The following is a 26,418-nucleotide window of genomic DNA, read 5'->3' on the forward strand; positions in this document are numbered from 1 at the left end:
CGAGCGCGGCGCGGCATCACCCCCAGGCTCCCCCCGCAGCTGCTGTGGGGATGCGAGAGCATCCCTTGGGGAGACCCGAGTAGAGTGCAGGACAGACCCAGCCCCGCCACTCCTCGCCCCCCTCCCCAGACCGAGCCCAACCCCCACCGCCGGGCAGGGCTGTCCCCCAATGTCACCACACCGTCACCTGCACACGGCTGCCTTTATTGCCGGTGCTCGCGGCAATAGAAACCACCGGAACATGGAGAGCTTGGCCACCCACACACCAGGCCCCTCACCCCTCCAGCCGCTTCCCCTCACCACTCCCCCCAGTCCACCCGTGGGGCTGGGATCTCGCCCTGCCCCGCATCACAGAGAGGGACACGGGACCGTGGGAATCACACCATCACATTTGGCCCCTGCAGTGACCTGGCTGATGTCACCCGAGTAACAGGGGAGTGCAGGGGCGACATGGGAGTGGAAGGGAGGGACCTCCACAGCTCCACGGGGTGCCCAGCTTGGGTCAGTGACAGCCCTACACAGGGAGGAGACAGCAGCTGGGCTCCTTCATCCGAGTAGGGAGGCTGAGCACACTCAGGGCGTGGGGGAGGCTGTGCCAGTTCCGTCCCGTGGTGGCAGGGCTCAGGCAGGGCAGCCCCCTGCGGGTGAGGTCCACACACAGTGGGGGGGTCCTTGGTCCCTGCTACCCATCCAGCAGCTTGAGGATGCTCTCCCTCTCCTTCAGGGTCTTCCAGGCCTGGTCCTTTTCCTTTTTGGTGGGCGTGCGCTTCTTCTGCCGGGCAGCCATGATCTTGCGGAATGCATCCATCACCTCGTTGTCTGCCATGCGGACACGCTGCCGCAGCTCCTGCCGATGCAGCTCCTCCTTGGCCAGCCTGGGGGGCACAGGGGGGTGTCAGGCCCTGCCAGGCAGCTCCCTCCCTGCACCCACCCCAGCCTGCTGGCTCTCACCTCAGCAGCTCGTGCTTCTTGGTGCGGTTGTGTGCGCTGAGCGCCTTTAGCTCTGCCTGCCTCTTGCGTAGCTCAGCCAGCACCTCGTCCTCCGAGTCCTCAGCCGGACGGTCCTCTGACTCCAGCAGGCCCTGGGCCACCAGCTCCTCCTTGATCCGCCCCTCCAGTGACTTGGTGTGGGGGACACTGCCGGGGTGGAGAGTGGCTGCTGCCCACCACATGCCCTTTGCTCCCTGTGACTCGCAGTGGCAGGGAGCCAGCGGTGTGCTCGGTGCACCCGTGGGCAGTGCTGAGCTCTGGGCCCACCCCAGCTGCTCACCTGAAGGGCTTGTTCTGGCTGCGGGGAGATGTGCCAGCACCGTCAGCTCCCGAGTCCTTGCCGGTGATCTCGGGGATGGGGGAGTCCTCAACAGGGGAGATGATGTTCTCCTAGCACAGGGAGCACCAGGGAAAGGTTACAGTGCTGGGTTTTGGCTGCAATGCCCTACAGTGCCAGGCCACCATGGCACAGCACCATCAGAGCCCCTCACCTCCACAAGGGCCTGCAGGAGACGCTGTGTCAGGGGACCAAAGGGACACCCATCCTCTGGCTGCTCGTGCTGGGCTTCTGACTTCTTCAGGAGGGCATCGACATCTAGGAGCAAGTGGGAGAGAGGGAAAAGCAACCCCAAAGACACAGAGATGAGCAGTGGGCCAGAGCAACCTCAGCCTTTCTTGGGCCTGGCTCCATTGGGCACAAGCACTCCCAGCCCCTCTGGGCAAAGGCAGGGGTGGGATTGGGGCACCTTTAGTGTCCAGCTCAGTCAGCGGCCCCAGGACACCTTTCTTCTTGTCAGCAGCAGCTGCAGCCCGGGCTCCATCCTTCTGCTCCTCCAGCAAGTCCTCTTGTGCCCAGCGCTGGGAATAATGCTTCCCCAGAGGTGGAATCTGCAAGAGCAAGGCTCAGCACAGCTCCTGCAGCCTCTGCCTTGCCTCCCAACTCACCAGTGCCACGGCAGCATCCCAGGCAGGAACAGTCACTGAGAGGTGCCAGAGGGGACGGGAGAGAGGGCAGAGGAAGGGGCTTAGGAGCTTTTCACCTTGTAATGCTCAGCCTCGTCCTCCGGCGGCTTGAGCAGCTCCTCCAGGACTCTGACCTCCTCGTTGGTGAGATCAGCACAGTACGGCTCCACTGATGCCCAGAACCTGCAAGAATGGATGAACTGTGAGAGGGAGCTGCAGGAGAGCATGTGGAAGGTGACACATGTCCCCTTTCCCCATGTGGCCCCTCTTCTCTCGGGCTAGAGGCAGCCCTTGTGCCATGTGCTCCAAGGAAGGAGAAAGATGATCCCAACACCTCCCAACACCCACACACCTGTTTGGAGCATCATTTTTGGGGATGCGGGGCACATCAATGGGATCATCCTGGAACTCGTATTCCTGGATCTTGGGCTGCAGGTTCTTAGACTTGGGCCGGCCGGGCCCAGGCCCAGTCCCATGGCCCCCTTTGCCCTCCAGCTTCTGCTTCTTGGGCTTCCCATGTTTTACAGATGGGCCCACATCGTGGTCCTTGCTCAGCTTCAGGAACCGCCGGTCGCCCTTCTTATCCTGCCAGTCCGTCAGGATCTGGAAGAGAGTGGTGTCCCATCAGGTCCTGTGCCCAGCACTGGGCAGGGGCAGATCAGAGGCAGCCCCTCGGTGGGAAGGAGCCAGACAGAGAGTCCGTCCCTGACCCAACGCGGGCGGCCCCAGCACCTGTGTCTCAGCCTCCAGGACGCGAAGGCGGCGGCTGGCAGAGGACAGCAGCGTCTCCAGCTCCAGCTGCAGCGTGTCCAGCTCCTCGATGCCGATGCCATCGTCCTCCGAGCGGGCCAGCACGGCCGTGTAGCGGGGACACACTTTCACGTGGTCCACCGACTTGAAGTCATGGAACTGCAGCGGGCAGTCCTTCAGCTCGCTCATGGTGGCTGGGCACCGAGTGGGCTCTGGGGGACCGACGGGAACACGGGGGAGCCGGGGAGCGGGACGGGGGAAGCCGGCAGGGAATGGAATGGAGTGAGGGGCTACGAGGGCCGGGGGGCATCGGGGCTCTGTGGAACCGGGGCAGGGATCACCGGGGCGCTGAGAGGAACGTGGGGAGAATCACCAGGGCGCTGAGGGAACAAGGCGGGGGGAATCACCGAAGCACCGAGGAACCCGGCGGGGGGATCACCGCGGGGAACCGGAGGGAGATCACCGGGGGGTGGCGGGGACGCGGCGGGGGCGGCCCCGGGGCGCAGCGGAGGCCGCGGGGCCGGGTCTGGGCCGGGCGCCCCTTCCGGCCCCGCGGGCGCCCCGCCCCTCGTCACCCATTGGCCGCACCGCGCCCCGCGCCTCCGCTCATTGGCTCAGCCCGCCCTCCATCTCCCTTCCCTAATATGGAAGCGCTGACAGGCCCGTACCAAGCGCGGCGCGGCGCGGGGGGAGCCGCGCGAAGTCTCGCCGCCGCCACCCGGCTCCGTGCCGCGGGGGGGCCAGGCCGCAGGGCGGGAGCCTCCCGCCGCCCCCCCTCCCTCCCGCCGCAGTGGGAGGTGCCGCGCATCCCGGAAGAGGTGATCAGCTACTTCCGCCTGGCCGGCCCGGAGCTCCGCTGCCACCATGGTAGGGCGGGGGGCGCCCCGTGAGGGGCGGTGGCAGCGGGGAGGCCGGGGAGGTTCGGAACCGGGGCCGGCGGAGTGAGCGGAGCTGCGGGGGCAGCGGGCTGCTGGTCGGGGGCTGGGGCAGGGGGAAAGACCCGACCCTGGGCTCCGGTCGGGGGTCTGACGCCGCCGCCGTGTCCCCGCAGACTGCCACGCTGCGCCCGTACCTGAACGCGGTGCGCGCTACGCTGCAGGCCGCGCTGTGCTTGGAGAACTTCTCCTCGCAGGTGGTGGAGCGGCACAACAAGCCCGAGGTGGAAGTCAGGTACGGGGGCGGGAGGGAACACCAAGAGAGCCCTGCGGGGCCCTGGCTGCCCGCCCCGGGGGCCGCTGGCCCGTTCCTGCCGTGCCTTGGCCCCCCCCCCCCCCCAGCCCTTAGGCGCAAGGCCGGTGCCGGCAGGGAGCCGGGGGAGCTGCGGGGAGGAGAAAGGGGATCTAGCTCGGGACCGAGGAAATGTCTGCCCTGAGGAGGAACATCTTCGGGACACAGGAGCATCCTGTAGCAAAGCCCCCACATGCCCCTGATCCCTGCGGCTCCCCTTCCCTGTTTCCCACAGTAAATGAGTCACTCCTGCCCTCCCTCTGTTCGCAGGAGCAGCAAGGAGCTGCTGTTGCAGCCGGTGATCATCAGCAGGAACGAGAAGGAGAAGGTGCTCATCGAGGGCTCCATTAACTCCGTGCGCGTCAGCATCGCCGTGAAGCAGGTGAGGGGGGTTCGGGCAGGGGACTGGCAGCTCAGCCCGTGGGGAAGCCTCACTTCCCTTTTGTCTCTCCAGGCTGACGAGATCGAGAAGATCTTGTGCCACAAATTCATGCGCTTTATGATGATGAGGGCTGAGAACTTCTTTATTCTGCGCAGAAAGCCTGTGGAGGTGAGGTGGCAGGGAGGGGACAAAGCAACTCCTGGCTCTGCTCCTGGCACTGGGAGGGTGTCTAGTGCAGAACTGGGATGTGAGCTTGCATGGCCAGCATTTGGGTGCTAAACCCTAGGGTGCTTTTCTCTTGTGCAGGGTTATGATATCAGCTTCTTGATCACAAACTTCCACACGGAGCAGATGTACAAGCACAAGCTGGTGGACTTTGTCATCCACTTCATGGAGGAGATTGACAAGGAAATCAGCGAGATGAAACTCTCTGTCAATGCGAGGGCCCGCATCGTGGCAGAGGAGTTCCTTAAGAATGTGAGACTCTGAAATGGGAGGAGGGGTCTCTGATTTTGGGAGTGGGATGTGGGGTCAAAGCCAGTGTGGCCCTTGTGCCCAGAGTCCCCCAGTCCCATTAGTGAGGACAGGGTGACACCCTGCCCAAGGAACCTCTTGGGGACAGGGAGGAAAGGATGTCAAAGGTGCTTGTATCCCCTTTGCTCATGAAGTGCCAGCTTTTGAGACCCCCAGAGCTTGCTCAGTGGCAGCAGCAGCCTTAGGGGATGAGATCCTTTTGGTGGGTGCTGAGATGGATGTGCAGTGCCTGGGGAGGCAGCTGAGAAGCTGAGCATGAATCCCTGTGAGCAGTGGCCACCCTTAGCCTCCATCCCAGGTGCCAGGAGGGTGGTGAGGGTTCTCAGAGCACTGCAAGCAGGGACTGGACTAACAGCTGTGTGTTTTCTCTCCAGTTTTAGGCCGTGGTGCAGGACCCCGTGGCTCCCTTGTGCTTGTGCCCAGCGGGCACTGTGCCTGTGCCTGCTCCCGTTTCTCGAGGATCGCCGGGCGGGGCCGGGCCCTGCCCGCCCCTCTCTGGGCTGGGCGGGAGCAGCCCCTGCTTGCGGCAGCGCGGCCCCGCCGCCGCCCCTGTCTCGTCTTGTTTTTTAAACGGTCTTGTTTGCTGTACCCACCGCCTCTGTCTCTTCCCTCCCGCCACTCTGGGCCACACTGGGGGATGGGGGAGGGCATGGAATGGGAGCAGGAATGGAACTGGAGGGGCACAGTCCAGCAACAGCCAACAGTGGAGTCAGCCCTGATGGTGTGTGAGGGGCCATGGGGGGTGTCAGGAGAGTATGAAAGGACTTGAAGTTGCCCTGGGGGTAGCAAGGAGCTTGGGTTGTGGGGCACAAAAGGATTTTGTGCAGGGTGTGAGGTTTGAATGGGGGATGGCTGGCTGTGGATGTAGGGGGCTGTTTGTGTCCCCCCTTGTGTGCAGTGGAGCCATCGTGGTGGCTGGAGTTGGGGCTGTGACATCACAGTGGTGCTGGCGTTGGGGAGCCATGTCCTGCATTCTAACATCAGTGGTACTGGGGTTCAGAGGCCATGTCCTGTGCTGGACTCTGACTTCAGTCCCCAGCAGGACAGGGGAATAGGCCAAGCTGCTTGGCACAGAGGACGAAGAGCCACCCAGAGCTCTCCTCAGGCTGCCATGGGACAATGTGACCCAGAGAGCAGCACTGCAGGCACACAGTCCCCCAGACAGGGACAGTACTTGAGCAGGGTACACTTCAGCCACCTCATGGCCCAGGAGGCTGGGGACAAGGGTACAGTGGGGTATCCTGGGACTGTGCACTGCAGCTGGGACGCTGGCACAAGGCTCAGCAGGTCGGAGACTACCCTTTCAAGGGCCCGAAGGTCATGCCAGAGGCAGGCAGGTCAGTGCTTTCTACCTCTCCATGCCTGCTCTGTGGGAGTGGGGACAGTGGGCTCAGACAGGACTGTCCTCACAGGGCATTCAGCAGCCACCACCAGCCACCAGGTTCGCTGCCAGCACTTGCTTAACCTTGAGCAGATCAAGAAGGCCAAGCTGCATGTAGAGATGGCCGTTAAGGTGAGGGACCCGATTTCACAGCCCTCAAATGCCACCTGCTTGCATTTATTGCGTTTCTGGCTCAGGAGAGCCGAGCTAGAGGAACAAGAACTGGGGCAGGCTGAGCCCACTGGTCTCTGCACAGGAGAAGAAGATCTTCATGGTACAGGGCCCCTACCCCATCATCCGCCGCCTGCTGCGAGCCCGGGGCTGGGTGGAGAGGAAGGCACCCAGCACGGGCAGGCAGCTGGAGCAGCACTGCAGTGACCAAAGCAGGCAGCGCCTGCAGACAGCGCCAGGCAGTGGTGGTGCTAGGCAGAGGGAGGTGCTGCTGAACCCACGTGGTGTGGCACAGCCTGTTCTGGGGACCACAGACCCCCTGCACTACCCGTGGCTACCTGCTGAGAAGGAGGAAGAGCAGTGTGATGAGGACCCACACGGCATCCATGACCTCATGGTTAGCACAGAGGGCTGGGGCTGAGCTCTGCCACTGCCCCAGGCATGGGCACAGCCTTGGACAGGGCATGAGGGTGGGATGGGGGCTCTGTGTCCCACCCTGGCTTCCTCCCTCCGCCAGTCCTACCTGGCACGGGACCAGTTGCCAAACTTCATCTGGACCAACTTCCTTGAGACCATTGACCGCCAGCTGCTGCAAGATGACAGCGTGCTGAACCACTATGCCCGGGTGGATGCATTCACCACCAAGGTGGGAGGCTGGAGCCCTTGGGCAGGGGGATGGGGTCCAGTAGGCACTGACAACTTCCTCTAAACAGGAGGGCCTGTGCCTCAGCCTACAAAACCTGCCGTGGATTGAGCAAGCTGACCCCAATGCCTTCTTCCCCCGGTGCTACCGCCTGGGGACCAGAGATGATCGAGAAGCTTTCATTGGTGAGCTGAAGCCTGTTGCCCTCCTGTCCCTCCTTGTTCTCCCACTGCCCCAGTGTCCTGTGCAGGACTGGCTGGGATGATGCCTCCCTCTTGCAGAGGATTTCCGCCTGACAGCAGCACGCAGCCTGCTCAAACTGGCCCTGGAGGAGGCTGGGGACAGGCCAGTGAGGACTGAGCAGGTCCCAAACTCTGACAATGGGGAAGGTGAGTACGTGAAGCTGGGCCTGGGGATGATGGCAGAGAGTATAGAGTTAGGGACAATGGATGGCTGAGCTTGGAGATACAGCCCCTGCTTGTGGCTGTGGCCTGGGATCCCCCACTACCTCCTACTAGCCCAGCTTATGGGTGCTCTGCTCCCAATACCATCCCCATGCACCCAAAGCCACCCATCCTACAGGGAGGCTCTGTCCCCAAAGCTGGCATAGGAGTCACATCTCACCCCAAGCATTCTACAGCACAGCCAGGCTCCCCCCTGTACCCTGAGCTGGTGGAGGAAGCCCTGGAGGTCTGTAAGCAGCACCTGGGTGTTCTGCAGCACGAGGACATCGACAGGAACACCCCATCCCCCTGCAGGACATGCATCGACTGGGACAACTTCCTGCAGCAATACTACCGTGTGGCACAGTGAGTGCTGACTAGGATGGGGGGACAGGGGGCACCATGGCAGGGCTGCTGCTGAGGCCCCCTTCCCCCCACAGTGAGGGGGCAGGGCTGGTGCTGACCAGGCAGCAGCGGAAGCAGTGCCAGAACCTGCTGCAGAGCCTGGCAGAGAAGCTGCCCCAGCTTGACATGGAGGGCAAGCTCAACGTCTGGATCCTCAAGCCTGGTGCTGAATCCCAAGGCAGGGGTAAGGCTGGGGGAAGTGGGGAGCACACAGAAGTTCCCCATTTAGGAGGGGTCCCACTATGACTGTTTTTTCCAGGCATCATCTGCATGACGCGGCTGGAGGAGATGCTGCAGCTGGCATGGAGCTGCACAGCACCCTCGGTGCAGGTGGGCAGATGGGTGGTGCAGAAGTACGTGGAGCAGCTGCTGACCATTTTTGGCACTAAATTCGACATCCGGCAATGGTTTGTTGTGACTGACTGGAAGCCACTGACTGTCTGGTTCTACCAAGACTGCTACCTGCGCTTTTGCTCCCGGCCCTTCTCCCTGCATCACCTGGAGCGGTGAGTGCCCCCACCGTGGCTCCCCAGCACCCCGGCACCCCCTGACCCAGCCCCGCTCTCCCTGCCCCAGTGCCAGGCACCTCTGCAACGTCTCCGTCCAGAAGTGGTACAAGACGTCACCAGACCAGGACCCCCGTGTGCCCCCCGACAAGATCTGGTCAAACAAGCAGTTCCAGGAATATCTGGCACAGGTGGGGCAGGGGGATGCTTGGCACAAGGTGCTGGTGCCCGGCATGAAGGCGGCGATCCTGAACGCTCTGCGCAGTGCCCGGGACCGGGTGCGCTTCCGCAAAGGCAACTTCGAGCTCTATGGGGCCGACTTTGTTGTTGGGGAGAACCTCCAGCCCTGGCTGCTGGAGATCAACTCCTGCCCCACCATGAGCCCCTCCTCGGCAGTGACCCGACAGCTCTGTGCCAATGTCCAGCGGGACACACTGTGCCTCGTGCTGGACCGCAAGGACAACCCCACCTGTCCCATTGGAGCGTTTGAGCTCATCTACAAGGAGGTAGGCTGAGGGGAGGGGGCCAACACACCCCCCAGACACCCTGAGCCCTCCCAACACCTGCTGTCTCCCTGCAGGCAGCTGTGCCCAAGCTTCTGTCAGGACGTGTGAAGCTGCTGGTCAAAGGCTGTTCCCTGAAGAGCCTCCAGTCAGCACAAGAGCAAGCCCAGGACCAGCCCCCCACCACTCTTCAGGACCCTGTGTCCCCAAGGGCCAGAGACACCCGTGTCCCCAAGCGAGCACAGCGTCATTTCTCCACCACTGCGCCCAGTGCCCACAAGCTCCCTGTGTCCCCAAGGGCCAGAGCCACCCATGCACGCAAGCGAGCACAGCGCCATTTCTCCAACTCTGGGCCCAGTGCCCGCAAGCTCTCCCTGTCCCCAGGGGCCAGAACCACCCAGGTGCCCCGGAGAGCACGGCATCGATCTCCTACCACAGTGCCCAGTGCCTACAAGTGCTCTGTGTCCCCAGCGGGCAGAACCACCCAGGGGACCCAGCCAAGAGCAGCAACAAAGAAGCTGCCTCCTCTGGAGCAACAGAGCCACTGCCCTTCCGCCACCTCTGACCCCCCAGCACCACCAAAGCCTTGGGCCTCCCCTGCTGGGAGCCAGGGGCTGCCACGGCTCAGTCACCCACCTGAGCAGCCCCGGATCAGTGTCTGTCCCCTGGATTGGGTGCCGATGCCACCACCCCGGGGAACCCCCAGAAACTCCTGGCTAACCCAAGGTTCTGCACGCTCCTTCCCTCCTGCCAAGCCCCTGCAACAACCTCAGTCTGCACAGAGCACCACCCCATGCCTGGAGCAGAAGAACACAGCAGCTCCCAATGGGATGCAGAAGACTTGGGACACTGAGACAGCCCCAGGAGTGGACAGCACCCTGCCTGTCCTTGCTGAGTCAACACCGGCTGCCTCTGATGCCAAAGAGATCCCACTGCTGTGTCGTGGTACCCAGCTCCTCCCACGCTTTAAAATGATTCTGTGATAAGGAGTCTGTCTTGGACCTTCTGTGTGTGAGAGCTGTGGGGAGGGCTAGGACTGCCCCTGGGATGGGGCTGTGGGTGGGAACTGGGGCTGCCAGGGCAGAAAGCAGGCAGGAAAAGCTGCCTCAGCTCCTGCCTATGGTTGCCCCTGCCAGACAGAGCTGCGGTGGGTGATGACGCTGCTGCATTCCAGCACTTGGAACCAGGGCAGGCAGAGAGTGGTGGCAGGGCTGGTGCCCCCAGAGGCACAGCCAGGAGAAATGCATCCTCTGTGTGCCAAGAAAAGAACTGAGTGCTGGGCCTCCCAGACAACGGGGGGATTTTAATAGGGTGGCAGAGAGCAGAAGGGTGTCCATGGCAGCACCATGGCTCCTAGTGCTCAGGCAGCCCCAGACAGCGCAGAGTGTGCAGGAAGTATGGTGGTGGGGGGGCACGGAGAGGGCCCTCAGGCAGCACTAGCTCCTGCAGGTGGATGTGGAGTGGGAGGTGATGGAGCTGCCGTGGAGAAAGCCCCAGCCGGGACAGCAACTCCTCGTCCAGTACCTGCAATGTGAGTGGGCAGCTCAGTGGGATCACTAAGGCTGTGCTGAAAGCCCCACCCAGCACCCAGCACCCAGCCTGGCCACGGACCTGTGTGTGGGTGGGGGCAGATTCGGGGCTCAGAAAGAAGGGCACTCCCAGCACCCTGCCCACGCGGGAGGAGTGCTTGTGGTCACCCAGGGCCGGACACAGCAGCAGCGTCAGGTGCACCTGGAGCTGTTCTGGGAAGGCTGGGGAGGAACAGGGACAAGGTGAGATTGCAGGGGTGAGGAAGGGTGCCTGGGGTGGTGGAGGTGTTGGGGGCTACTCACCCGTCCTGGGCTGGAGCTGGAGGAGGGCACAGCCCCCCACGGCACTCAGCACACAGTAGCGTGTCAGGGTGCTCTTTACATCCTTCCTGGCCAGGCTGCGGCGTCCTGGGGCTGGGACTGGCACCACCTGCAGAGCACAGCCCTCAGCACTCCCTGGGGTATGCCCTATGCCCCCAGCCCACTGGCACCCCCTTACCATGGCTCTGTCCCCTTGCTGCTGCCAGCTCAGCCCTGTGGAGATTTCACCCTCCACCTCTGCTGGGACTCCCACGGTGATGGCACTGCAGGGTAAGGTGGTGAGAAGGGGACAGGACTCCCATGCCAGCATGGCAGGGTCCCAAGGACTCACCGATATGTGGCAGGGTACTGGCCTCTCCAACGAGCATCAGTGAAGAACTGTTGGAGCTTCTTAGTGGTGTGGTAGCAGCTGGACAGGAGGACAAGGCCAGAATACTCCCTGTGGGACACGGCTGCTTGAGACCTGGAGGGGGAAAGGCAGCCCCAGCTCCACCCCAGGACCTCCAGCCTGAACCCTCCTACCACACCTGGCAGGAGCCTTCACCACGTGGAGATCAGCATCGAGGCCCAGGTGTCGTCTCAGTGCCGGCAGCAGCACATCCAGGCTCAGGTCCCCAGGACGCCCTGTGGAGATGCCAGCAGGTCAGCACCTGCTGAGCCCCCCATGCAGACATCCCCACCCCTGCAGACCTCCACTGCTGTCCTGTACTCACCCAGAATGGGGAGGCCAGGGGGTTTGTTCAGTGCCAGCAGGGCTCCTAGTGAGGGAAAGTCTGGTCAGGATGTACCCCCCTCAGTGTCCCTTGTCCCCATTTTCCCCTGTCGCAGGTACCTTCCCGGTGCACCACGGAGCCCTCCAGCAGCCTCAGCGTCTCCTTGGGGCCCAGCAGCTGCCTCCAGCTGCAGGGGATGGAGTGGGCAGGGGGACACACATAGGACTTCCTTCAGTACCTACCCTGCACCCCACTCTGCGCGTCCATAAATCTCACCCACCACTGTCCGCCCTCCTCTCCACGTGCCTCTGCACCCTCACGCTTCCCCGGCCCCTCTGTGCTCGCACATCTGCAACCCCACAGGTACGTCCCCAATCCCCCAACCCCCCCATAACCCCAGTTCATAACCCCTCTGTACCCGCGCGTGTGCATCTCCAGGTGCCAGCACACCCGTGGGCGTGCACCCCTGAGCGTACACACGCACCTCGGTACACCCGCACATGCACGCACCCCCTGTATCCACCCCTGCCCCCCGCTGACCCCGCGGCGCGCACTCCCAGTCCCGGGCGCGCCAGCCCGCGCGCGGCGGTGGCAGCGGCGGCAGCAGCGGCGGCGCTCCCGGTGCCCGCCATGGCGGCGGGGCCGCGCCTGCGCCGAGCGCTGCCCCCGGCATCCGGAGCCGGCGGCCGCGGCCATAGAGCAGCGGAAGCGCGGGCAGAGGGTCCCGCCCGCAGGTGCGGCACGGCGGGGAGCGGCGGGCCGGGGGTGTCACCCCCGGGGGGGTCACCGCGGGGATGTCCCGGAGGGCAGGGCGGACACGGGGAGGGAGCCCCGGGGCTGTCGCTGTGGGAGGGAGGCCCGGGGGGCTTGTGGCGGGGCTGCGCAGGGGAGGCGGGCGGGGAGGGCGGCCCCGCCTGACGCGGTGTCTCCCCAGGACAGCACCATGGCCTCCCGCGGGGGTCCCCGCGCCGCCGGCACCGACGGCAGCGACTTCCAGCACCGGGAGCGCGTGGCCTCGCACTACCAGATGAGGTAGGTGTCCCCTTTCCCGGGATCCCGGGGGGACACGCGACCCCAGCAGGCCCTGATAACCCTGCACTCTCTCCCCAGCGTGACGCTCAAGTCGGAGATCAAGAAGCTGATCTACACGCATGTGGTCATCTGGCTGCTGCTCCTGACCCAGATGGTCGTGGGGCACCTCAAGCTGCTGCCCCACGATCAGGTGGCCATGCCCTACCAGTGGGAGTATCCCTACCTGCTCAGCATCCTGCCCTCCCTCCTGGGCCTCCTGTCCTTCCCCCGCAACAACATCAGCTACCTGGTACTCTCCATGATCAGCACCGGCCTCTTCTCCATAGCTCCCCTCATCTACGGGGCCATGGAGATGTTCCCCATGGCACAGCAGCTGTACCGCCACGGCAAAGCTTACCGCTTCATCTTCGGCTTCTCGGCCGTCTCTGTCATGTACCTGGTGGTGGTGGTGGCCGCGCAGGTGCATGGCTGGCAACTCTACTACAGCAAGAAGCTGCTGGACTCCTGGTTCACTAGCACGCAGGAGAAGAAGAAGAAATGAGTGGGGATAGGTGGGCTCCGTGAGGTGCTGAAGCTCTGCAGTTCAGTCCTGTGGGGCAGCGCTGGCGCAGCTCCGGTGGGTGGGGGATCCCCGGGGACCACGGGGTGGGTGTCTGAGCCACACCACGGCCCCGGGCTCGCATGCAAGGGGGAGACCCCCGAGGGCCGGGGCCGTGGAGGGTCCCTGGGGTGCGTGCCCCTTCCTTCGCGCGCTGCTCTATGGAAATAAAGCACCGTCCGCTCTCCCACGCGTGTCTGCGCCGCAGGAAGCGCCGCCCGGCGGGGTGGGGGGGGCCGGCGGGGCCGCACGTGCCGGTGCAGGAATGCGGCGGGGCCGGCCCGGGGCGGGGCGGGGAGCGGCGGCGCTCGACCATGGGGCGCCCGGTGCTGCTCGCCGCTGCCGCCGCGCTGCTGCCGCTGCTGCTGCTGCTTCCGTCCGGGACCGGGGCTGCCGTGACCCGCCTGCGGGTCTCCGCCAACTTCGTGAGCGCCGGGGAAGGGAAGTGGCGGGGGAAGGTGGGGGGCGGGCGGCTCCGCGCTCACCCCGTCTCTTTGCTTGCAGGAGTGCCGGGCCACCGGTGAGTAGCGGCGGGGCAGGGCTGTCAGCGCGGAGCTGCTCCTGCCCGGCCATACCGGCTCCGGGGTGCGGCGGGACTGTGGGGCTTCCCCCGCCCGCGGCTACTGGGGCCGGGAGGATGGGGGGGCGAGGGCGGGGCGCTCCAGGTTTCTGGGGCACCGGGCTCCCCGCTTCCGAGGACTCCCGGTCCCCGAAACTTCCTGGCTCTTGGGGCTCCCCGCCTCCAAAGGCTGCTCCGGATCTCCGGGGTTCCCTGTTTCCGAGCACTCCCGACCCCCAAAGATTCCCGCTTCCGAGGACTCTGAATCACCGAGGCTCCTGGTTTGTCAGGACTCTCGATCCCCGGGGCACCTCCCTTCCGACTACACCTCCCCGGCACTCCCCGGGGCTCTCCCCCCTTTCCAAGCACTCCCAGTCCCCGGGGCTCCTGCTGCCTACGGGACCCCCGGCGCACGGCCGCCCCCCGTTTGCTCTCCCCCTGCAGCCGACAGGACGCTGAGCCGCCCCCGCTGCCGCCGCCCTTCCCGCCCCGGGCCGCCGCTGGAGCCGCCCGCGCTGTCGCTGAGCCGTGCCCGGCTGTGCCTGCCCGCGCAGCCCTGCCAGCCCTGCCTGCGGGTGCGCCTGGCCCTCCCCGCCTCAGGTACGGCCGGGGGTGGCATCCCCGCGGCGGGGGACACACAGCCAGTCCCCCCACCCATGTCAGCACCCACGCCGCTTTCTCGCAGAGCTCGGCGGTGTCCGGGGACTGCACCTCACATTCCTGGAGCTGGGCTCCAACCGGGCTGGCTGGCTGCAGGTTTGGCAGCGACGCCGGGTGTCGGGCAGCTCAGCGGTGAGTCTGCGCTGGGCGTGGAGCGGGGCACCGAGGCCCGGACCCTGCGCTGACCCCCTGCTCCCCGCAGTGGCAGGTGCAGTTCGACTGCTTCCCGGCAGAGAGCGGGCGGCAAGTCCACGTCTCCCTTCGCACCATCCCAGATCGGGGCTTGGCCCTAAGCTCTAGCCATACGGTCACCGCTGAGCCACCCGGTGAGACTGAAGGGCTTGAGAGGTGTCCTGGGGGGACGCCGGTTCCAGCTGACCCCCTGCCTGCTCTGCAGGGCCTGTCTTTACCCATGCTTGGCTCCCTGAGGTTCGGGCCATTGAGGTGCGGGTGCCCGCGGGTCCCCCCCTCATGGTGCGGCTGTGCCACCAGCTGGCCCTGGAGTGTGAGGAGCTGCCCCGGCCCTTCCACCAGCAGGTAACGGCTCTGCCCCCCGACACCCCCGTCCCAGACTGGAGGGACACAATCCCTGCCAGCTGATGCTCCCTCCATGTTGCAGGTGCTGGTGCCCGGAGGCCACCACATCTCACTGCCGTATGAGTTCCTGGTGCCCTGCCTGTGCATTGAGGTGGGTTGCCCTCCCCTACGGCCATCAGAGCCCCTTTGTCCTCGCATGAGGAGGGGTGGGGGGCATATGCTGCTCTGACTATCATGCTCTGTTGCCCCAGGCCTCCTACTCCCACCACGACAGCCCACGGAGCAAACACTGCCCCTTCCATGACCGGCCAGATGCCTGTGAGTGCCTGGTGCCTGTGGGGAGGGGAGCTGAGTCCCAAGGGTATCCCTGGGTGTCACCCCACCCCACTGATGTGGTGCCCCACAGATGGCCCTGAGCTGTGGTCCTCGGTGCACTTCCACGACTTCAGCACCAGCAGCAAGGACCAGATGGCGATGGTGCTGAGTGCCAGCTGCGCCCTGCACCCACGGGCCACCCTCTGCTGGAGGGAGGCAGCAGATGAGGCTGCACCCTGTCACGACATCCCCAATTCCACGGCCAGTGAGGATGAGCAGGTGAGGGCTCCTGATCTTGAGGTGTCACAGGATGTGGGACCATGTCACTTGCTGGGGCATCTCCTGGATCTCAGGGTCCCTGTAGGGCAGTGGGTGGGCACTGTGGCTGTGTGGGTCAGAGATGGTAACTGTGACACACTCCATTTGTTCCAGGTGTACATACTGGACAAGGTGGATGTGCACCCCCAGCTCTGCTTCCGAGTAAGTCTCTGTGGGTGGGTGGGCACCATCTCGGAAGGAGCTGAGGGGCTGTGGTGGGTGAGGGCAGCTTACCCTGCCCTTTGCTGATCCCACCTCCCCTCAGTTCTCCTACAAGAACAGCAGCCATGTGGAGTGTCCCCACCAGTCAGGTGAGTCCTATGAGCAGGAGGCAGCCCTAGGCTAAGCACAGCCCTGCCCTGGGGTCCCTTGCACCCCTCACCCTCTTGGGCATCCTCCAACCTCCCCTCTCTCTCTGAGGGCCACAGAGACTGCCTGGAATGTCTCAGTGAGTGTCTGGGGGCTCCAGCTGCACCTGCACCTCACCTCCCGCATCCCTGCAGCCTTCAGTGCAGCCCTGTGCCAGCGCCGGGGTGGGCAGTGTGAACCCGAGGCCCCACTCTACACTGTCACACAGGTGAGTGCTGCAGGGCTGGGGGGACGTGGTGGGGACAGACCTGCACCAACCCTGCCCTTGTACTTTGCAGCTAGAGGGCTCTGCTCCAGGGGAGTTGGCGCTGCTGCTGCCAGTGCAGGTCCTGGGCAGCTGTGTGCTGGTAAGGTGACCCTTGTGCAGTCATCTGTGCTGTGGGGGACCCAACATGGTCCCCCTCTCACCCAGCCCGTTCCCCAGGTGTGGCGCTCGGACGTGCATTTTGCTCGGAAGCAGCTGCTCTGTCCCGATGGTGAGAGAGGGTTCTGGAGGGGACTCAGGGGGCAGTGGAAATGGGCAGACAGCCCCTTTACTGCCCCTCTCCCAGTCTCCCGCAGGCACTTCGGGCTGCTGGGGCTGGTGCTGGCACTGGGACTGGTGGTGACTGTGCTGCTCCTCAACTGCCGTGGTGCCTGGAGGCCAAATGATGGTAAGAGCACCCAAGAGGGCTGCAGGAGGGATGGCAAGAGGGACTGGAGTGCCAGGGGGTGCCAGTTCCTGGGCTGCAGGGGGTCCCAGGGTGGTGTATGGCACATGCTGTTGCATCCCAGGGGATGCCAGGACATGGAGCTGAGCTGTCACTACTGTCCCCTCCACCCTGCAGGTGTCCCTGGCAGGCGCCCCGTGCTGCTGCTGTACTCGCCCGACTCAGAGGAGCACCTGGGGCTGGTGTGTGCCCTGGCCGAGCGGCTGCGCACAGGGCTGGGCTGTGACGTGCGCCTGGACCTGTGGGAAGCGGGTGGCCTGGGCCAGGCGGGCGCCCTGCCCTGGCTCTACGCCCAGCGGGGCCGCGTGGGCCGCCAGCGTGGCACTGTCCTGCTCCTCTGGAGCCGGGGCAGTGCCCGGCTCTTCCATCGGTGGCAGGTCGGGATGGCTGACGGGACGCCTGGGGATGCCCATGACATTTTTGGGGCAGCCATGGCCTGCCTGCATGGGGAGCTGGGGGCGGCGAGCCGCGGCGGCGGGTGGGTCCTGGCGTACTTCAGCCGGCTCTGCAGCCCCCGCGACGTCCCCCGACCCCTTCGGCCCCTGCCCACCTACCGCCTGCCCCGACAGCTGCCTGGGCTGCTGGGGGCCCTGCGGGGCAGCCCCCCGGCCCCTCGGCACTGCCGCTGGGGCAGGGCAGGGGGCCTCCTGCACCGGCTGCTGGACATGGGGGCCAGGGAGGGCAGTCCCCCACCCCGGCCCCCCGGGGCAGCATCTGGCACCTGAGTGCCCAGGCTGGGCCTGAGCTGGGCATGGCTGCAGGGGGTGCAGGGCTGGGTGCAGCCCCCCGGTGAGGGCAGGGGTTCTGCCAGGAAAAGGCAGGGCTCAGGAGAGCGTGTGCCCACTGCGGCGGCAGGAGGGGCACCCGTGGGTGCCCCGGGAAGGGCGGCAGGGGTCCAAGCAGGACTGGCCTCAGCCATGGAGTGTGCTGCTGGGGCTGGAGTGAGCATCCAGCTGTCATCTGTGGCCAGGAGCGGAGATGCTGTCCCGAGCAGGGGCAGCTTTATTCCCACAGAGGAGAGCCCGTAGAAGCCCCTTTGGACGGCACAGCCGAGCGAGGAGTTAGGGTGGTGCAGGAAGAAGCTGAGAGATGGGGAAGCTCCCTGCCTGGCCCATGCACAGGTGGCTGGAGGGGCGGGTGCTGGGCTCAGCCCGGCCCGGCTCTTTGCCTCCACACTGCCAGCAGGACTTGGTCTGGGGTGGAAGCAATAAAGGTGTCATTTCACCCTGCCCTGTTGTCTCTCTGGTGTACCGGGGGAGATCTGTTGGTGCCCTGGAGGACCGGGGGCTGCCCAGTGCTCCTCTGCAGCATGGAGGGGCAAGAGGACGCACCCGGCTGGGCACAGCCTGTACCGGCACGGCTGCCACACCGTGTCCCACAGCCGTGGCGGCTGCCTGGGGCCAGCCTGGCACCGTGCCCGTGCCATGGAGCCGACTCGTCTCTGTGGGGCCCCAAGCCCTCCGCAAGGGTGGCGGGACGCGGAGCCCTCCGCGGCCGGTGCGGGCGCAGGAGGCCCCACCCCAGGGCGGCTGCTGACGCCACGCAGGGAGCCGGGTGTCCGGGATCAGAGCAGGAAGCGGGAGCCGCTGGCGGCGGTGGGGCCCGTGGAGCCGGGAGAGGGCTGCCGGGGAGTAGCCGGCGTGGGGCCGGGGCACCCCGAGGCCCCGGCCCCACCATGCACCCACTGGGGCAGCTCCTGCTGGTGCTGGTGATGGGGTTGGCAGGTGGCCGTGGGGACCCCCGCGACACCCTGGTCTGCTCCCAGGTGGGTTGGTGTCACCAGCGCGCAGGCATCGGGCACCTGGCACCACTGCCGGCCTCACCCCTGCCTCCCCCAGGGCCTCACCTGCCGCCTCTTGGGTAAGTGCCATCACCCTGCCATGGCCCCCGCCCCACCCGGGGCATGGGGACTCCACCCGACACTGCCCTCTGTGTCCCCCCAGACACCGATGTGCTGTGCGGGACAGAGCCCCCGGGGCCCAGGCAGGAGCTGGCCCTGGCCCGTCTGCGGCTGGAGCCGGCGCTGCGCTGCACCGAGCCCACGGCCTGTGCGCCCTGCCTGGAGGCACGGGTGCGTCTGGCCTTGCCACCTGCCACCGGCACCGCCACCGAGTCCCGCCTCTCCGGGCAGCCGGGCACCGCTGGGACAGAGGACAGCGGTGATGGGGGACAGTGGTCACCAGCGACTGGGGCCACCCTGTCCCAGCCCAACGTTACTGGGCTGCTGCTGCTCTCTGGGCACACGTTTGCCTCATCCCGCTGCGTGGCCGTGGAGGTCTGGGCACCCTTGGGCCCCACACTGCACGGCCAAACCGTGGTATGTAGATGTGGGGCACCGGGGGTCAGTGTCCCTGCACTGTCAGTCCCTGGGCACTGGGGATGTGGGTGCTGGCATCAGCGCATCTCTGTGGCATGGGGGTCCCGTTCCTGTGCCCCAGGGAGGTGGGTGGGTGCTGGCAGTGCTGGTGCCTCACCGCAGTGGGGTGGTGGTTTTCCTGCCCAGGGCTGGGTGATCTTCCGGTGCTTCGAGGCTCCGCTGGGCTCCGAACTCCACATCTCAGCATACATGAACTCACGGGGCCGGCAGAGGCTGAGCCAGCAGCAGCGGGTGCCAGGTAAGCCCCGGCACGTCCCCTGCAGTGGCCCCAGCCCCTCTGCCCACTGATTCACTGTCCCCACAGACTGTTCGTGGCCTGCAGCACAGGATGCTGTCCCCCAGTGCCAAGGTAGGCGCTGGCATCACCCCGCCTCGGTTTGCATCCCCTGGGGAGAGCCGGGCAGTGGACACCAGGGGTGAGAGTGACCCTGGGGGTGCCGTGCCCCATGCCATGGTGCTGGGCAGGCAGTGCCAGGACCGGGGTTACCTGAGCTGCCTCTCACACAGTGCCCAGGCTGCGGGTCTCCCTGGGGCAGAAGGAGGTGGTTGTGGAGGTGGAGGGGGCTGCAGCAGGGCACAGCTACACACTCTGGCTCTACCACAACCATAGCCATGGCACCAGTGGGCCAGGGCGTGTGGTGACTATGGTGAGTATGCACCCCATTCCCTGACCCCCTACCCTGTCTGTTCTCCGGTTGCTGCCCTCCTCCCTGTTCCCGAGAAGCCATGTCTGTGTTATAGGCAGTCTGCTGGGAGAGGGTCCCCTGGGAGCAGATCCCCCTGGGTGACCCTGCTGGTGGCGATTTGCCACGGGGTGACCCACATCTGGTTGCTGGTAGCAGAGCAGTCCCATGAACTATGTCCTGTCTGCTGATGAGGTGCTGCCCTGTCTCTGCCTGCAGGTGGGCATCTGACGGGGCACTGCAGGAGTGCCAGGATAAGTGGCCACTAAAGAGGGGCTCTAAGCTCCATAGATCTCCCTCTGGCATCCCAAAGGGGCCGGCCAGATCACGGTCACAGCATGAATACTTTTCTTGTCTTCTTCCCCACTCCCAGGTCTGGCCAGAAACCCAGGACCCACTACGGGCCACCCTGTGCCCCTTCTCTCACGGTACCTTCACTCTGAGGCTGGGCTTTAGGGGGCTGGGACACAGGGGGACTTGAGGGGACACCACCAGGAGTGACACTCCTCTCCTGGTGCTGCTGCAGATGCTGAGGCCTGGGAGCGACTGTGGGCGCAGAGCCGGCTGGTCCTGCACATCGAGGGGCAGGTGCTGACCTGCTCCCTCTCAGCCCCCTGTGACCTCCTGGCTGAGCTGGTGCCCTGCTGGCAGCCAGTGCCCTCCGGGCCCTGCCAACCCCTGCCTGGCCTGCAGCAACCTGCCAGGGGGAAGGTGAGGGGCTCTGTGGGGCACTGGGGGCTTTGGGAAGGATGGTGGTGACAGTTATGGAGCATCCCTTGCACTCACAGGGACCACAGGAGTTTGGAGGGCTGCGGCCACACCCCAACCTCTGCGTGCAGGTAGGACACCACTCTGCCCCACAACTGCCCCATGGGCAGCCCCACATCACCCCCAAGCACTGTTAATCCACTCTCTGGGCAGGTGTGGAGCGGTGGGCAGGTCCGGCTGACCCAGTGCCTGCGGGACCGTGAGTATTGCTGGGGTGGGAGGTTAGTGGCAGCCTGTGGGTGCAGCTGGGGGGGGACCCCTCCTTGGCCTCCCCTCACCACGTACCCAGCCCTCTGGCACATTCCCAGGAGCGCTGCCCGGCCACCCTGATGACCTCCTGCTGCTGGAGCGGGAGGGGAATGCCTCACTGTGTGCCGTGGAGAGGGGTGCCTGCACACCCCTGGCCAGCTTCACCAGCAGGGTAAAGAGCAAGGGACCCCCATGTCCTGGCAGAGTGGCACTGGTGGCACAGGGACCCCTGTGTCCAGCAGTGGTGGCACTGCTGTCTGACCTGCTGTGTTGTTGCAGGGAGCAGGGCCCCCTGGCCTGCTGGAGCAGGATCTGCAGCAGGATGTGGCAGCGGGGCAGTGCCAGCAGGTCAGTGTGAGTGGGCAGTGGGCAGGGACTGGGCAGTGTCTGACATGTCCCTGTGTCCCCCACAGCTGTGGCACCCATCAAACAGAACTGGGGTTACACTCTGGACCTGTCCCCTGCACAAGTGTGAGTGTTGACAGCCACGGTGGGGGAGAGGAGGGCTGAGGGAGGGAACCCCCCTGTGGAGGGAGGGAACCCCCCCTGTGGAGTCACTGGAGACCCTCCCCCTGTGGAGCCACTAGAGACCTTTGTTGGGTGCCGGGGGCCCTTCGTGGATGCAGATCCTGCCCTGCAGACCTGCGTACCCGCTGGGCACTGGTGTGGATGGGGGTGCTACTGGGAGCTGCCTGTCTCCTACTGCTGCTCTTGATGAAGAAGGAGGACATGAAAGGTGAGTGGTGCACTTCTGGGGGCTGTGCCTGGCCTGGGACCCCTCCTGGGACCTCACTGCCTTTCCTCCCTGTAGGATGGCTGAAATCCCTGAGGGCTGGCTATGGCTCCAGTGGTGAGTGTGGGTTGAGCCTGGGGCCTCGGGGGGAGTGGGCAGTCTGTACCTATCCCAGAGGGCTCAGAGGACAGACTGAGGGGTCCCCCACCCAGATTAGTTCATGTTTGCCTGCCTGACAGGGTAGGTAGGGGTGTAGGGAAACAGAGAAGAGGGTGAGAACCCTGTGGGGGGTGGGAGGGGGCAGATTGCAACCTGCTTCCCACCATGTCTGTCCCTTAGGGTAGGTAAAAGTTTTGGCAAGGGGATTGGGGGACTCGGGTCAGTGGTGGTCTCAGCTGCTTCCCATCGTGGCTGTTCTTTAGCTTGGGTACAGGTGGTGCTGCAGGGCTTGGCTGACAGAGGCAGGGGATGGTCTCCCCCATCGTGGGTGCTTCCCAGCATGGCTCCCACCACAGGGTGGGTACAGGGTGCCTAGAGGGATCCGAGCACTGATGATCTCCCCCTCAGGTCCGCTGCAGGGCCGGCGGGCCCTCCTGGTGCACGCAGCAGAGCCGGTGGCGGAGCGGGCAGCGTGTGCCTTGATGGCAGCTCTGCACTCACTGGGGGTGACGGTGGTGGCAGCACCGGGAGGTGGTAGCGGGGTAGCAGCTTTGGGGCCACTGCCCTGGCTGCACGCCCAGCACCACCGGGCGCTGCGTGACAGTGACACCATCATCCTCCTCCTCTCTCCAGCAGCTGTGGCTGCTGCACAGCAGTGGGACGCTGGGGCCAGGGTTGTGCCAGAGTCCGGGGCCGCTGAAAGCAGCCTTGGGCCCTGGCACAACCCTGACCCTGACGATCTCCCCACTGTGGCACCCTGCGAGGTGTTTGCGGCGGCTCTGTCCTGTGCCATGCCGGTGTTGGCGGTGGCCCACGGGCACTACGTGGTGGCCCGGCTGGAGGCCTTGGTGCCAGCAGTGCCCCCAGCGCTGCAGGCAGCCCCTGCCTTCGCACTGCCCAGCGAGATGGAGCAGTTCTTGCAGGCGCTGGCAGGCCCAGCTCGGCAGAGGGGCAGGTCTCTAGAGCCACACGTGGCGGCGGTGGCTGAGGCTCTGCAGCGGGCGGTAGGAGAATAAAGGGGTGACAATGCTTTTGCTGAGTGTGAGTCCAGCTCTGAGCCCAGCAGGGACTGGGATGGGTTGGGAAGGGGTGATGGGGTGGACTCGGATGGCTTGGAGAGGGATGATGGGGAAGTATAGGGGCAGGAAGGGGGCTGGGCTGTTTGGGGCGTGAAGAGGAAGGAGGTTTTTTGGTTGGAGGGTGGATGGGGAACTGGACCAATTCGGGGTGGTGATCGGGAACTGGACCAGCTCATTGGGGCATGATTGGCAACTGGGACAGTTTGAGGGAAAAATGTGAGAACAAATTGGACCAGTTTAGGGTGAGATGAGGGGGAACTGGGCAAATTTGGGTACAGTGAGAGTGAACTGGACCAGCTTGAGTGGAGGGGGTAAAGGTCAACCCATCTGGTTTGGCTGGGGGTGGGAGGGATATTTAGAGGGTCCCGCCCAGGCCAGGAGAGGACGGGATGGTGCGGTGCGGTGCGGTGCGGTGCGGTCAGCCAACCCCGCTCCGTGCGGGGTCACCGACTGCAGCCCGTCCGCGCACCCCCGTCCCGGGCCTTAACCCGCGGCCCCTTTAAGGCGCGGGTGGGCGGGCCCAGGGCGCGGCGCTGATTGGCTGGGAGCGGGGGGCGGGCGGCGGCGGCGCGCGGCCATTGGCGGGGGCGGGCGGCGCTGAGTCAGCGGGCGCGGCCCACGTGGTGCGGGCGGGGCGGGCGGACGATGGGGCCGCTGCTGCCGCGCTCGCCCCGGCGCAGGGGGCCCGGGCTGGGGGGGGCCCTCCTGGGGGCCGCCCTCCTCGGGGGGGTCCTGCTGGCCGTTCGCGCCGACTCCGACCCCCACCGAGACGGGGCTGAGCCGTGCCGAGCCTGCCGCGGCCTCGCTGACAGCTTCATCAGGGTGCGCGGCGGGGGAGCACAGGAATGATGGAGGCCGCGGCGAGGGGGCACATGGGGGCAATAGCACCGAGGGGGGCTTCGTGGGGGAGCTGGGGGTCAGGGGACAGGAGGGGCCCACGGGTGGCAGACGTGGGGGAAATGGCCTGGAGGTGACAGTGAGCGGGGACGAGGGGGGTTCTGGGTCGGGTGATGTGGTTGGGGGGCCCAGAGGAATCACAGACCGGGGGGATAAGGGTGGTGACAGGGCCCGATAGAGGGATAGTTTGCGGGGGACAGTGGTGAAGTGGAGGCACTTCTACAGCCTTCCCAGGGGCACCATGCCTAGGCTCTGGGGAGGGGAGAGGGTGGCAGGTCCCCGGAGATGATGTGTCCCGTGGAACCCTACGGATGGAGAGGTTATTGGGGGGAAGGGTTCCATGCCTGCACTGCTGCTCCCCCATGCACCCAGGGCCTGGAGCGGACAGAGCATGAGGGCTTCGGTGGGGGTAACACAGCCTGGGAGGAGGAGAAGCTGTCCAAGTACCAGCACAGGTAAATGATCCCATTGAGGGGCTGGGGCAGCCCAGCTGCTGCAGAAGTCATACCCCACACTGGCTTGTGTCCCTGCAGTGAGACCCGTCTGCTGGAGGTGCTGGAGGGTGTCTGTGCACCCTCAGACTTCGCCTGTCATCAGCTGCTGGAGCGGAGCGAGGAGCATGTGGAGCAGTGGTGGTTCCATGAGTGAGTGTGGGGGCAAGGACAGAGGGATGGCAAGGGGCACAGGCGGATGGCAGGGGGCTGAGTGCTGTGTCTTCCCCTCCCCAGGCAGCAGCAGCACCCTGACTTTTTCCAGTGGCTGTGTGTGGACAGGCTGATGCTTTGCTGCCCGCCCGGCACCTACGGCCCGGACTGCCGGTGTGAGTAACTGTGGGGTGAGCAGGGTGCTGGTGGGGCTGGAGGGGCTCCCCTGGCTGCTGCCCTCTGTGCCAGCTGGCTGGTCTCTCCCCGTGCAGCCTGTGCGGGCGGGCCCCGGCAGCCCTGCAGCGGCAACGGGCGATGCGATGGGGACGGCACGCGCCGCGGCACCGGCCTCTGCGTCTGCAGCCCGGGCTACGGCGGCCCCTTCTGCGCCGAGTGCGGGGATGGCTACTATGAGGCCTCGCGGAACAAGAGCCACCTCGTGTGTGCTGGTAGGTGGGGGCTCTGCTGGTGCTGTCCAGCCTGGCTACAGGCAGCTCTCCCCTGCCTGTGTCCACGTGTCTGTCACTACCCGCAGAGTGCTACCAGGCATGCGGGCGCTGCACGGGTCCCGAGGACTCCAGCTGCCTTCGCTGCAAGAGGGGCTGGGTGCTGCATGAGCACCGCTGCATTGGTGAGTGAAGGCCAGGAGTGAGCTCAGGGCCATGGGGGCTGCGTTCCTGGAGCTGAGGCTCAGCAGGGCCATCCCCATCTCTCCTGCAGATATAGATGAGTGTGGCACAGAGATGGCACACTGCCGAGCCAACCAGTACTGCGTCAACACAGAGGGCTCCTATGAGTGCCGAGGTCAGGGGGAAGGGGGGGTTTTCATGCAGGTGGCTTTCCCTGCTTGGGGTCAACCCTGTCTGGGCTGGGAAGGAGCTCTGGCAGCAACTCTGGCTCCATTCCCTGAGGCAGACTGCTCCACGGCTTGCATCGGCTGCATGGGCGCTGGGCCGGCTCGCTGCAAGAAATGCAACAAGGGCTACTGGCGGGACGGAGCCAAGTGTCTGGGTGAGTGCCTCCCATGAACTGGGGGGCCATACTTCCCCCTCTTCACTGCCCAATCCCTGCCTGACCCCTGTCTCCCCCCCCAGACGTGGATGAGTGTGCCAGTGCCGAGGAGCCAGTGTGCACAGGGGTGCAGGAGGTGTGTGAGAACACAGAGGGCAGCTACCGGTGCATCTGTGCCCAAGGCCACGTCCGCCGAGACGGGCAGTGCGTGGAGGACAAGCCCCCTGGTATGGCCTAATGCAGTGCAGGGGGACATTAGGCAGGGGATGTGGGACATGGGGGGGCGGGGCTCTTGCTGGTCAGCTGTGCCCTTCCATGAGTGTTGTCCATGCAGATGCCCCAGAGAAGGGCTTCTTTGATGACGTGACTGATGACGAGGTGGTGGTGCTGCAGCAGATGTTCTTTGGTGTGATGATCTGTGCCCTCGCCACGCTGGCTGCCAAGGGTGACATGGTCTTCACCGCCATCTTCATTGGCGCCGTGGCTGCCATGGCTGGCTACTGGCTCTCTGACCGCAGTGACCGTGTCCTCGATGGCTTCATGAAGGGCAGATAGCTCTGGAGCTGCTGGGCACAAGCAGAGGGGCAGACTCAGCTTGGGGTGCAGGGCCTCCCCTAAGCAGGGCTGGCTGCCAAGGCTGCATCCTGTAGATGATGCTGTGCCCTGCATGCGTCCCCCAGCCCCCCCTTAGCATAGGGTCTTGTTTTCCCTGTCCCTGCAGAATGAGCCAGGAGTACCTGATCCTGGGGGCTCCCACACAGCCCCCTCTGGATGGAGGGGTGATGCCAGGCAGTGCAGCATCGTGTGGGGGGCACAGCATGCTGCCCCCAGCTCCTCGTGCTCTGGAGGAGAGGCCTGGCATTGTGACAGGTGAGGGGGTGGAGGGGCAGGTGAGGGAGGGAACCTGCTATCTGCCCCCAGGCTGGGGCTCCTGGCCCTGTAGGATTCCCCTCCCATGAGGCCATTCCCTGTGGGAGAGCGGGGGGCTGGGTCCCCCCATGCCCTGAGCTGTGTGGCTGGGAGAGCTGCCCCCCATCCCTGGGCAGAGCCCATCTCCCCTCCCAGGCTGGGGGCCAGGGCCCCCTCACCACTGGCAGGGTGCTGTGCTGGTTAGGGGGCCCTGCTGGATGCATGAGTGTGGCCATTGCATTTGTCCGTGGTTTGTCCGTCGGGGTGTGCCCATCTGTCCGTGTGTCCATATCTCAGGAAATAAAGCTCTGCACACCCAGCTTGGCTGCTCAGAGTAGGAATTGGTGGGG

General features: G+C 65.3%; 8 protein-coding genes across 9 annotated transcripts; 6 read left to right on the forward strand and 2 right to left on the reverse strand.

Annotated features, from left to right (window-relative positions):
- Positions 1–183: 183 nt before the first annotated feature.
- TADA3 (transcriptional adaptor 3) lies at positions 184–3,248 on the reverse strand. The gene is made up of 8 exons (XM_036391044.2): positions 2,686–3,248; positions 2,306–2,556; positions 2,031–2,136; positions 1,737–1,878; positions 1,482–1,585; positions 1,271–1,380; positions 952–1,137; positions 184–875 (listed from the first exon to the last, which is right to left on the reverse strand). The coding sequence occupies exons 1-8, from the start codon at positions 2,890–2,892 to the stop codon at positions 683–685; spliced, it is 1,299 nt and encodes a 432-aa protein (XP_036246937.1). The 5' UTR covers positions 2,893–3,248; the 3' UTR covers positions 184–682.
- A 217-nt stretch (positions 3,249–3,465) lies between these two features.
- Positions 3,466–5,434, forward strand: ARPC4 (actin related protein 2/3 complex subunit 4). The gene is made up of 6 exons (XM_036391053.2): positions 3,466–3,570; positions 3,755–3,873; positions 4,201–4,312; positions 4,385–4,480; positions 4,619–4,789; positions 5,221–5,434. The coding sequence occupies exons 1-6, from the start codon at positions 3,568–3,570 to the stop codon at positions 5,224–5,226; spliced, it is 507 nt and encodes a 168-aa protein (XP_036246946.1). The 5' UTR covers positions 3,466–3,567; the 3' UTR covers positions 5,227–5,434.
- A 391-nt stretch (positions 5,435–5,825) lies between these two features.
- TTLL3 (tubulin tyrosine ligase like 3) lies at positions 5,826–9,881 on the forward strand. Its single transcript, XM_036391202.1, has 10 exons — positions 5,826–6,359; positions 6,484–6,795; positions 6,916–7,044; positions 7,112–7,226; positions 7,323–7,430; positions 7,682–7,850; positions 7,925–8,073; positions 8,149–8,395; positions 8,466–8,901; positions 8,976–9,881. The coding sequence occupies exons 1-10, from the start codon at positions 5,958–5,960 to the stop codon at positions 9,879–9,881; spliced, it is 2,973 nt and encodes a 990-aa protein (XP_036247095.1). The 5' UTR covers positions 5,826–5,957.
- A 291-nt stretch (positions 9,882–10,172) lies between these two features.
- Positions 10,173–12,961, reverse strand: RPUSD3 (RNA pseudouridine synthase D3). Of its 2 annotated transcripts, none has more exons than XM_036391050.2 (9): positions 12,891–12,961; positions 11,581–11,648; positions 11,462–11,506; positions 11,276–11,372; positions 11,080–11,187; positions 10,927–11,011; positions 10,731–10,857; positions 10,510–10,649; positions 10,173–10,422 (listed from the first exon to the last, which is right to left on the reverse strand). In XM_036391050.2, exons 1-9 carry the CDS (start codon positions 12,923–12,925, stop codon positions 10,252–10,254), a joined length of 876 nt encoding a protein of 291 aa, XP_036246943.1. In that variant the 5' UTR covers positions 12,926–12,961; the 3' UTR covers positions 10,173–10,251. The 2 variants fall into 2 exon arrangements, with proteins under 2 accessions (XP_036246943.1, XP_036246942.1); XM_036391049.1 differs by lacking the exon at positions 12,891–12,961 and adding an exon at positions 12,002–12,108.
- On the forward strand, positions 12,099–13,281 carry JAGN1 (jagunal homolog 1). The gene is made up of 3 exons (XM_036391052.2): positions 12,099–12,195; positions 12,396–12,493; positions 12,572–13,281. The coding sequence occupies exons 2-3, from the start codon at positions 12,405–12,407 to the stop codon at positions 13,032–13,034; spliced, it is 552 nt and encodes a 183-aa protein (XP_036246945.1). The 5' UTR covers positions 12,099–12,195; positions 12,396–12,404; the 3' UTR covers positions 13,035–13,281.
- A 99-nt stretch (positions 13,282–13,380) lies between these two features.
- On the forward strand, positions 13,381–17,788 carry IL17RE (interleukin 17 receptor E). Its single transcript, XM_036391054.2, has 15 exons — positions 13,381–13,516; positions 13,596–13,611; positions 14,095–14,250; positions 14,336–14,442; positions 14,513–14,636; positions 14,708–14,847; positions 14,930–14,998; positions 15,099–15,165; positions 15,254–15,441; positions 15,595–15,642; positions 15,746–15,791; positions 15,909–16,057; positions 16,128–16,196; positions 16,274–16,502; positions 16,677–17,788. The coding sequence occupies exons 1-15, from the start codon at positions 13,406–13,408 to the stop codon at positions 17,282–17,284; spliced, it is 2,127 nt and encodes a 708-aa protein (XP_036246947.1). The 5' UTR covers positions 13,381–13,405; the 3' UTR covers positions 17,285–17,788.
- On the forward strand, positions 17,647–22,544 carry IL17RC (interleukin 17 receptor C). Its single transcript, XM_036391026.2, is given in 20 exon segments — positions 17,647–17,690; positions 17,692–18,021; positions 18,023–18,182; positions 18,185–18,324; positions 18,398–18,419; positions 18,503–18,876; positions 19,063–19,174; positions 19,241–19,285; positions 19,444–19,583; positions 19,779–19,838; positions 19,993–20,047; positions 20,146–20,330; positions 20,408–20,458; positions 20,541–20,586; positions 20,696–20,808; positions 20,916–20,984; positions 21,050–21,107; positions 21,277–21,372; positions 21,448–21,486; positions 21,937–22,544. Coding segments are annotated over 20 exon segments (2,745 nt in total). The 5' UTR covers positions 17,647–17,648.
- Positions 22,545–23,252: 708 nt separating this feature from the next.
- CRELD1 (cysteine rich with EGF like domains 1) lies at positions 23,253–26,387 on the forward strand. Its single transcript, XM_036391153.2, has 10 exons — positions 23,253–23,429; positions 23,877–23,959; positions 24,038–24,148; positions 24,233–24,324; positions 24,421–24,597; positions 24,684–24,779; positions 24,869–24,952; positions 25,064–25,159; positions 25,243–25,386; positions 25,494–26,387. Exons 1-10 carry the CDS (start codon positions 23,253–23,255, stop codon positions 25,712–25,714), a joined length of 1,281 nt encoding a protein of 426 aa, XP_036247046.1. The 3' UTR covers positions 25,715–26,387.
- The last annotated feature ends 31 nt before the right edge of the window (positions 26,388–26,418 follow it).

This window comes from Molothrus ater, chromosome 11 (assembly GCF_012460135.2).
Source record: "Molothrus ater isolate BHLD 08-10-18 breed brown headed cowbird chromosome 11, BPBGC_Mater_1.1, whole genome shotgun sequence".
In the NCBI taxonomy this organism is placed as follows: Eukaryota; Metazoa; Chordata; class Aves; order Passeriformes; family Icteridae; genus Molothrus; species Molothrus ater.

Bases quoted from the DNA above. Each gene is read 5' to 3' on its own strand.
- ARPC4 (XM_036391053.2), top strand. The intron at 3,874-4,200 runs GTACGGGGGCGG...CTCTGTTCGCAG, and splicing joins AAGCCCGAGGTGGAAGTCAG to GAGCAGCAAGGAGCTGCTGT. The intron at 4,313-4,384 runs GTGAGGGGGGTT...TTGTCTCTCCAG, and splicing joins TCAGCATCGCCGTGAAGCAG to GCTGACGAGATCGAGAAGAT.
- TADA3 (XM_036391044.2), bottom strand. From the start codon at position 2,892: ATGAGCGAGCTGAAGGACTGCCCGCTGCAGTTCCATGACTTCAAGTCG. The intron at 1,879-2,030 runs GTGAAAAGCTCC...TTGCTCTTGCAG, and splicing joins ACGAGGCTGAGCATTACAAG to ATTCCACCTCTGGGGAAGCA. The intron at 1,138-1,270 runs GTGAGCAGCTGG...CCACCCCGGCAG, and splicing joins AGCCAGAACAAGCCCTTCAG to TGTCCCCCACACCAAGTCAC.
- CRELD1 (XM_036391153.2), top strand. From the start codon at position 23,253: ATGGGGCCGCTGCTGCCGCGCTCGCCCCGGCGCAGGGGGCCCGGGCTG. The intron at 23,430-23,876 runs GTGCGCGGCGGG...CCATGCACCCAG, and splicing joins TCGCTGACAGCTTCATCAGG to GGCCTGGAGCGGACAGAGCA. The intron at 25,160-25,242 runs GTGAGTGCCTCC...CTCCCCCCCCAG, and splicing joins GGACGGAGCCAAGTGTCTGG to ACGTGGATGAGTGTGCCAGT.
- IL17RE (XM_036391054.2), top strand. From the start codon at position 13,406: ATGGGGCGCCCGGTGCTGCTCGCCGCTGCCGCCGCGCTGCTGCCGCTG. The intron at 14,443-14,512 runs GTGAGTCTGCGC...TGCTCCCCGCAG, and splicing joins GGGTGTCGGGCAGCTCAGCG to TGGCAGGTGCAGTTCGACTG. The intron at 16,058-16,127 runs GTGAGTGCTGCA...TGTACTTTGCAG, and splicing joins CACTCTACACTGTCACACAG to CTAGAGGGCTCTGCTCCAGG.
- RPUSD3 (XM_036391049.1), bottom strand. From the start codon at position 12,093: ATGGCGGGCACCGGGAGCGCCGCCGCTGCTGCCGCCGCTGCCACCGCC. The intron at 11,649-12,001 runs GTCAGCGGGGGG...CATCCCCTGCAG, and splicing joins CTGGGAGTGCGCGCCGCGGG to CTGGAGGCAGCTGCTGGGCC. The intron at 10,423-10,509 runs GTCCGTGGCCAG...CTCACATTGCAG, and splicing joins CTGCCCCCACCCACACACAG to GTACTGGACGAGGAGTTGCT.
- TTLL3 (XM_036391202.1), top strand. From the start codon at position 5,958: ATGGGACAATGTGACCCAGAGAGCAGCACTGCAGGCACACAGTCCCCC. The intron at 6,796-6,915 runs GTTAGCACAGAG...TCCCTCCGCCAG, and splicing joins ACGGCATCCATGACCTCATG to TCCTACCTGGCACGGGACCA. The intron at 7,227-7,322 runs GTGAGCTGAAGC...TCCCTCTTGCAG, and splicing joins TGATCGAGAAGCTTTCATTG to AGGATTTCCGCCTGACAGCA.
- JAGN1 (XM_036391052.2), top strand. From the start codon at position 12,405: ATGGCCTCCCGCGGGGGTCCCCGCGCCGCCGGCACCGACGGCAGCGAC. The intron at 12,494-12,571 runs GTAGGTGTCCCC...CTCTCTCCCCAG, and splicing joins GCCTCGCACTACCAGATGAG to CGTGACGCTCAAGTCGGAGA.